General features: G+C 43.8%; 1 protein-coding gene across 1 annotated transcript; it reads right to left on the bottom strand.

The window, feature by feature from the left end:
* Nucleotides 1–384: 384 nt before the first annotated feature.
* Nucleotides 385–4,358, bottom strand: LOC145335782 (putative G-protein coupled receptor 139). Its single transcript, XM_080181512.1, has 2 exons — nucleotides 4,262–4,358; nucleotides 385–1,280 (listed from the first exon to the last, which is right to left on the bottom strand). Exons 1-2 carry the CDS (start codon nucleotides 4,356–4,358, stop codon nucleotides 385–387), a joined length of 993 nt encoding a protein of 330 aa, XP_080037638.1.
* Between the last annotated feature and the right edge of the window lie 4,129 nt (nucleotides 4,359–8,487).

Raw genomic sequence — 8,487 nt, 5'->3', positions numbered from 1 at the left:
CATACCTATCCTTCATCCTAAAAGGAATGTGCTGGTCCTGAATCCCTATTAACTTACACTGAACACTTGACTACGCATTCCCCAGGATTGGTCAATTTCTGGGAAATAACCATGGTAGGAGTCATTTCCTAAGCATTTCTTGAGCTAGAGGCTGAACCTGGGACTGCTAATCCTCTTGACCAAATCATTGTTTGAAACCAATCTGTAGATAACTTGCATTTGGGCCCCTTGCAGGTAAGAGGGTACAAAACATTTACAAGTGACAACAACTATAATTAACTCTGCACATGTTTGAGACTTGCTTCAGAAAACTAAAAAAAAAGTAGCCCAACAATAGAATGCACAGAACATGGCAGCAATAATATTCCAAATTCTGATGTCTTCTCAATGATGTAATTTGGCCATCCATTTGAAGGGTTGTTTCACTCCATTCCAAAACTCCTCTCTAAATTTTCTTTGAGTCACTGCATAAACAAAAGTGTTGGTGCAGCAGCTCAGGAGCTGCAGCATGAAGCCAATTTCCCGGACAAACATGGGCAGGGGAACAGAATACCCCAAGTAATCCAATCGTCTTAATATTGAGCAAACCATAAACACCACCCATAAGAAGATGAAATTCCCCGATATGATAAACAGCAACATTATGGATTTCTTTCGGTTCTCTATCTCTGGGTCACTGGCACTCTCCCCAGAGCTACGACCTCGGAGTCTGCTGCGGGCTCTGCTGGCCATTAAAATGTATCTGACTGTTAACACATTGAACAGTAGAATCAAAATAAATGGAAGAAATGGTGTTATAATATAATGCATTAATTCAACAATGGCCCAGGCCATCGAGCGGGTTACACGGAAATCAACACGGCAAAACCAGGAACTGTTTGAAAGATAATATTCGGTGGTATACAAAAAATACCAAAAAATGTTCTTCAAAAGGCTCAGAATTGTCACAATTCCCAGAACAATGTCTGCTGTTTTCGCTGTGCAATATTTTGATTTCAGATTCTGGCAACAAATGGCCACAAATCGGTCAAAGGTGAAAGTCACTGTGAACCACACGGAACAGTCTGTGACAGCATAAAGAAAGACAGCATGGATATTACACAGAAAAACATTCCTGAAGAAAATAAACTGTTCCCGGTAAACAATAGGAATCTGCCTCAGTATAAGATCGATTAGAACCACCATGAGGTCGGCAAGCGCCATGCTTATCAGGTAGCGAGTTATACATCTGGAGAGGCCACACTTTCCCCGAGACAGGATGGCAATCGTCACCACGTTAACTGTGAGAAAACAGAAGATAAGGGAAAAGGTTCATCTCTCACGGGAAACACGGGAAATCTACTCGAGACTGGAAAATTTCACCTGAGGTCAATGGACCTTCCCATTGTCTACCCCTTGCCCCCTCCGATTCCCAGTGCGGTAAAATCCTGGCCTGTACGTTTTCTGCATTGTAGTGTAACATGGAGATGTGTTCCTAACTCGAACATTAACATTCATAGAGTAGAATCATAGAATCCCTACAGTGCAGAAAGAGGCCATTCAGCCACTGAGCCTGCACTGACAACAATCCTAACCAGCACAGCTTGTCCAAAGTCCCGAGATGTGTGGGTTACATTGATTAGTCATGCTAAATTGCTCCTGAGGGCAAGGTGAAAGCGATTATTTTAAATTTGTCTGAGCATGGACAGAAGATAGCCACCGACATGGCTAACAGTAGGGAGGGAATGATAACTTACCCACATATTAATACAGTAAGAGATTTAAAGACAGTAACTCAGATTTTAAGACATATAAATTGATATTTTAAATGCATTTCAAGTATTTTGATGTGATTGAACATTTTCAGTCAATGCAAGGTACTGAAAAGAATAATGGGAGATTTGAATAGTTTAAGAGCCATTGTCCTGGGAACCTTTAGTAAACTGGGAGATGATTGTAAGGGAACACAATTTGCAACTTTATGAATAGTTGGTTCGCAGCTCAGACACAGATTAGACATAACCCTGGAGGCGAGGACAGATGTCTAGTCAATTTTGGCAGTGAACCTGTGGCAAACCTTCACATTGCCATTGCATTAATGGCTGCCACATCTTGGCAATCAAAACAAGAGTGGGAGTAACATCTGGTTAGTTATGGACAAATAAGAAACCATTATGCTGGAATGTACTGAGTAATTGGCTGAATTGTGTGATGGAGATTTATATTGGTGTATTGACATTAAACAAAATTACTTTTATACTAATGTAAGGCGGAGAATTAGGTTCAGAAAGCGTACAAGTCTTGATTTTTAGTGATAAATTCAGAATTTAACCAAAGGGTCCAGGTGCTCTGTACCTGAGAACATTGTTAATAATTTCTCCCATTGATCACTGGTTTGTAATGAAGTTTTACCTTTATATTATATTGGTTTCCTGAGTCTATATTACACCTTATCGGAAAACCCCTCTAACACGGGGGACTAGCCGGTAAATACATGCGGTTACGGAATAGGGCCTGGGTGGGCTTGTTGTTGGTGCAGACTTGATGGGCTGAATGGTCTCCTTCTGCACTGTACAGATTGTATTGTTGATGCTTATGGAAAACATGAAAACCACAATCATATCACCACCATCTTGCTCAGCAGCAGAGCAGGCTCAAGGGGCTGGGTGGCCTATTACAAACTTTACAAAGAAGAATAAAGGACAATGATAAATACAGCACAGGAACAGGCCCTTCGCCCTCCAAGCCTGTGCCGATCATGATGCCCCAACTAAACTAAAATAAACTTAAAGAACAAAGAAGAATACAAATCAGGAGACTGGTCTTCATTTTTTTAGTCAAGTCGAATCAAGGATTTTGAAACAAAATGGGTTGATGCAGTTAAGATGGAGATTAATCATAATGTCAAAGAATCAAGCAATGTGCTTGACAGAATTCAGTGTGGTCACCTGATCTTTGCTAAAATAAGCCAGTTTCAGCAAAAAATCACAGCTGATAACAAACATACAAGTAAAAGTTAAAGTTTATTTATTGGTCACAATTATTGTACTAAAGACACATGGAAGTAAATAGCTAATTGAAATTTAGTGGTCGAAATGAAACAATTAACTAATCGAAATTAATAAGTGCACGTCAAATTGTAATCTAATTTATCCATTCAGAAAGAGTAATCTTAACATGGAACAGAACATCAGAGCATGGTGGAATTAACAGCCATTGACAATTGAAAGAAAGAAAGGGAGAAAGAAAGAAGAAAGGAACAAAGAAATTGATAGCACAGGAACAGGCCACCATCCCTCCCACCCTGCACTGACCATGCTGCCTATCTGAACTAAAACCCCCTACCCTTTCAGGGACCATAACCCTCTAGTCCCTTCCTATTCATGTATTTGTCTAGATGTCCCTGAAAAGTCACTATCATTTCTGCTTCCACTACCTCCCTTGGCAGCGAGTTCAAGGCACACTCCACCCTCTGTCGAAAAAATCTTACCCTGTAGGTCTCCTTTAAACCGTGCCCTCGCACCTTAAACCTTTCCCCCCTCTAGTAATTGACTCTTTCGCCCTAGGAAAAAGTTTCTGACTATCCACTCTGTCCATGCCCCTCATAATCTTGTCGACTTCTATCAGGTCACCCCTTCAACCTCCATCATTCCAGTTAGAACAAACCAAATTTCTCCAACCTCTCCTCGTATCTCTCCATACCAGGGCAATATCCTGATAAATCTTTTCTGTATCCTCGCCAAAGCCTCCACATCCTTCTGGTAATTTGGAGACCAGAATTGAACACTATATTCCAAGCGCGGCCTAACTAAGGTTCGAAAAAGCTGCAACATGACTTGTCAATTTTTAAACTCAACACCCCGGCCGATGAGGCAAGCATGCTGTATGACGCCTTGACTACCTTCTCTACCTGCATTGACGCTTTCAGTGACCTGTGTACCTGTACACCCAGATCTCTTTGCCTATCAATCCCTTTAAGGGTTAAGAAAGTATTTATTTTGAAAGAAAGAAGAATGGAAAGAACGAACAAACAGAAGGAAAGAAAGAGGCAAAGAAAGAAAGAGAGACAAAGAAGAAAAGAAAGTAAGCTCTTTAACAAGTCCAGTCATTCTCAAAATGCTGTGCAGCCAATGAGGTATTGTTCTCTCCCAGCCTCTTCTGTACAAAAAACAGCTTCCATTTACATGGTGCAATTTACAGAAAGTACTGAAAAAAAGAATGGGACATGCAGTTAAGATGCAACCTGCAGTTACTGACCTGTCTGCTGCAGTTCTTTACTTACCTGGCACACCGAACGCGGCTAGAATGGGGAAGTATATTGTCTGGATATCGTATAGCGCCCACAAAATCTTCAGCTTCATCAGAAAACTGAGGGCCATTTCTCCCTTTCTGAAAGAACAGATGCTGCTCCTGACACTGAAAGGAATTTTTCCATTGACACGTTGAGAGCTTTCCCTTTACTTATAAGACAGAAAATTCAGCAGATCAGAAAATCGGCTCCCGTGTTGACTGGGTTTACTTACAGCCACTGAACAAACAGATGAAGTCACCAATTTCACCCAAAGATTTTAATTACAGTTCTGAGAAAGCCCCAGGGACAGACTAATTCCATACGTTTATGCACTCATACAAGTTTCACAATTCCACTGATATATCAATTACAAAAGGAGACAGATCCTTTAGCCTGGGCTCTAAGTGCAAGTTCCAGACACAATTGTTTACAGCATACAGCATTTGCCAAATTGTGTCCATCATTCCAAATGTCCCTCATTTGGTGTGGCACCATCTCAACAACTCTCACCAAGGCCATTCAGCAAAGAGTTCTTGGCAGAACCCTGAGGAATGTTAATACGGGCGGCCAGAGGGCACATGACATGCTTGTCTTCATTGGCCAGGGCACTGAGTACAAGAGTTGGGAAATCATGTTGCAGCTATATAAAACATTGGTTCGGCAGCATTTGGAACATTGCATGTGAATCTTGTCACCCCACTACCAGAATGAGGTGGAAGCTTTGGACGGAGTGCAAAGAAGGTTCATTAGGACGTTGCCTGGTCTCAAGAGTGCTGAATATGAGGAGAGGTTCATAAAATCATAGAATCCTACAGTACAGAAGGAGCTTATTTGGCCCATTGACTCTGCACCGACCACAATTCCACCAAGGCCCTATCACTATAACCCCATGTATTTACCCTAGCTAATCCCACCGACACTAAGGGACAATTTAACATCAACAATCCATCTAACCAGCTGTCTTCCAGACTGGGAGGAAACTGGAACACCTGGAGGAAACCCACACAGACACAGCGAGAATGTGCAGACTTCACACAGACAGTTACCCAAGCCAGGAATTGAAACCAGGTCCCTGGCACTGTGAGGCAGCAGTGTTAACCACTGTGCCATCCCATTGAGTAAACTTGGATTGTTTTCACTGGACAGATGGAGGCTGAGGGATGACCTGATAGAGGTCTACAAAATTATCAGAGGCGCAGACAGGGTGGATAGTTAGAGGCTTTTTTCCCGAGTGTGGAAGTGTCAGTTACAAGGGGGCACAGGTTCAAGGTGAGAGGGGGAAAGTTTAAGGATGCGCTGGTGAAGTTTTTTATCAGGAGAGTGGTGGGTGCCTGGAACGCGCTGTCAGAAGAGGTGGTGAAAGCAGAAACATTAGCAACATTAGCAACATAATAGGCATTTGGTTGGGTACATGAATAGGGAGGGAGTAGAGGGATACGGACTGAGTAAAGGCAGAATGTTTAGTTTAGTTAGGGCACCATGGGTGGTGCAGGGCCAAGGGGCCTGTTCCTGTGCTGTACTTCTTCTCATTCCTTTGCAACTTGAAAGAACAAAGAACAGTCTAGCGTAGGATCAGACCCGTCAGCCCTTCAAGTCTACGCCGATCCCGATGCCCTAACTAAACTAAAACCATATACCCTTAGGGATCCTTCCATTGCCATCCTATTCATGTGTTTATCGAGCTACCCCTTAAATGCTGTTATTGTACCTGCTCCCACCACCTCCCTGGGCAGCGCATTCCAGACATTCAAACAACAAAGAACAACCCAGCACGGGAAACAGGCCCTTCGGCCCAACGAGCCCGCGCCTCCACTTCAAAGCATTTTCCTATAACTACCCTGCCCCGTGTGTATGCGAGTGGAACCCCTAATGCAACCAGATTCAGGGGAGAATAGTGTAGGGTCAATTTGTTACACCAATCGGCCTAATAGCACATCTTTGGGGTGTGGGAGGAAACCGGAGCACCCGGAGGAAACCCACGCAACCACGGGGAGAATGCGCAAACTCCCACAGACACCGGCCCAAATCCATGTATCTGCACAGCAATCAGTGATAGTCACTGAGCTGTTGCGGTGCCCGTCTGATGGTCCAGGTTTAAGCGCACACATCCACACGAAGTACTAGGCCACTCTCAACATCCAAGAGCAGCCCACGCACGACCCACCGTGTGCATGCCCTTCATTAGACAACAAGGTGGACCAACACACCTGCGAAGTAAAAGAGACAAAACATCAACACATGTAACAGTTGATTTCCAGGAACATCCCGAGACTCTGACCCTTATTTAAAACCTTCTCCTATAACCCTCCATCCCTGTTTCATTCATGCGCCTATCTAAGTAAACCTTAAACAAGCCCAGCGTGCCTGCCTCCACCACCTTACTTGGTAGTGCATTCCATACCCCCACGACCCTCTGTGTGAAAAACCTCCCTCTAATATCCAAATTATACTTCTCCCCCCTCACCCTTGGCTCGTGACCTCTCGTGATAGTTGTCCCCAATCTAGGAAAAAGCTTGCCACTGTTTACTCTATCTATACCCTTCATTATTTTATACACCTCTATCAGATCCCCCCCTTAATCTCCGTCTTTCTAAGGAGAAGAGCCCCAGTTTACCCAATCTTTCCTCATAACCCAGTCCTTCCATACCAGGCAGCATCCTGGTAAACCTCTTCTGCACCCTCTCCAGGGTCTCCACGTCTTTCCGGTAGTAAGGTGACCAGAACTGGACGCAGTACTCCAAATGCGGTCTAACCAACGTTCTGTACAACTGAAGCATTAGACTCCAGCTCTTATAATCTATACTCCTTCCTATAAAGGCTAGCATTCCATAAGCTTTCTTCACTTCAGAGACTTGTGCATGAAGGTGTCAACACAGGTCCCTCTGCATTCACCACCCTCTGTGTAAAAAACTTGCCACACACATTTCCTCGAAACCTTTTGCCATGCACCTTAAAATTATGCCCCCTAGTACTTGACTTTTCCATCCAAGGAAAAAGTATCTGACAATCCACTCTGTCCATGCCACTCATAATCTTGTAAACCTCCATTAGGTCACCCCTCAACTTCCATCATTCCAGTGAGAACAAACCAAGTTTATCCAACCTCTTCACATAGCTAATACCCTCCAGGCCAGGCAACATAAGAACATAAGAAATAGGAGCAGGAGTAGGCCATCTAGCCCTTCGAGCCTGCCCCGCCATTCAATAAGATCACGGCTGATCTGAAGTGGATCAGTTCCACTTTCCCGCTTTCTCCTCATAACCCTTAATTCCCTTGTCTATCAAAAACCTATCTACCTGTGACTTAAATATATTTAGCGTGGTAGACTCCACCACTTCAACGGGCAGAGAATTCCAGAGATTCACCACCCTTTGAGTGAAGAAGTTCCTCCTCAACTCTAATCTAAACTCCCCCCCCCCTTATCTTGAGGCTGTGCCCTCTAGTCCTGCTAAGTGGGAATAATCTCTCTGCCTGTGCCCTATCCATCCCCTTCATTATCTTATACGTCTCTATAAGATCCCCCCTCAGCCTTCTAAACATCCTGGTAAACCTCTTCTGTACCCTTTCCAAAACCTCCACATCCTTTGATGGTGTGGCAACCAGAATTGTACACAATATTCTAAATGAGGCCTAACTAAGGTTCTATAAAGCTGCAACATGACCGGCCAATTTTTATACTCAAAACCCGGACCGATGTGACACATCTGTTGTGACACATCCAGGGCACCTGGAAAAGAATGGGTCGATCAAGCAGATACAGCACAGATTCATGAAGGGAAAGTCGTGTTTGACAAATTTACTGGATTTTTATGAAGATGTAATGAGTACGGTTGACAGGGGGGAACCGGTGGATGTGATGTTTTTAGATTTCCGGAAGGCATTCGATAAAGTGCCTCACAAAAGGTTGCTGCAGAAGATTAAGGTACACGGAGTTGGGGGTAAAGTGTTCGCGTGGATTGAGGATTGGTTATCTAACAGGAAGCAGAGAGTTAGAATCAATGGGTGCTTTTCTGGTTGGTGGTTGATGACTAGTGGTGTGCCGCAGGGATCGGTGTTGGGACCTCAACTGTTTACCATATACATAGATGATCAGGAGGAGGGGGCTGAGTGTAGGGTGACAAAGTTTGCTGATGACACAAAGATGAGTCAGAAAGTAAATTGCATGGAGGACATAGAAAGTCTGCAGAGAGATTTGGGTGGGCTAAGTGAGTGGGCG

The sequence above is a fragment of the Carcharhinus amblyrhynchos genome, unplaced genomic scaffold, assembly GCF_965287045.1.
Source record: "Carcharhinus amblyrhynchos unplaced genomic scaffold, sCarAmb.v2.hapA scaffold_41, whole genome shotgun sequence".
NCBI classification, from domain to species: domain Eukaryota; kingdom Metazoa; phylum Chordata; class Chondrichthyes; order Carcharhiniformes; family Carcharhinidae; genus Carcharhinus; species Carcharhinus amblyrhynchos.
The sequence above is the reverse complement of the archived record's forward strand: the minus strand, read 5'-3'. Positions and strand labels throughout refer to the sequence as shown.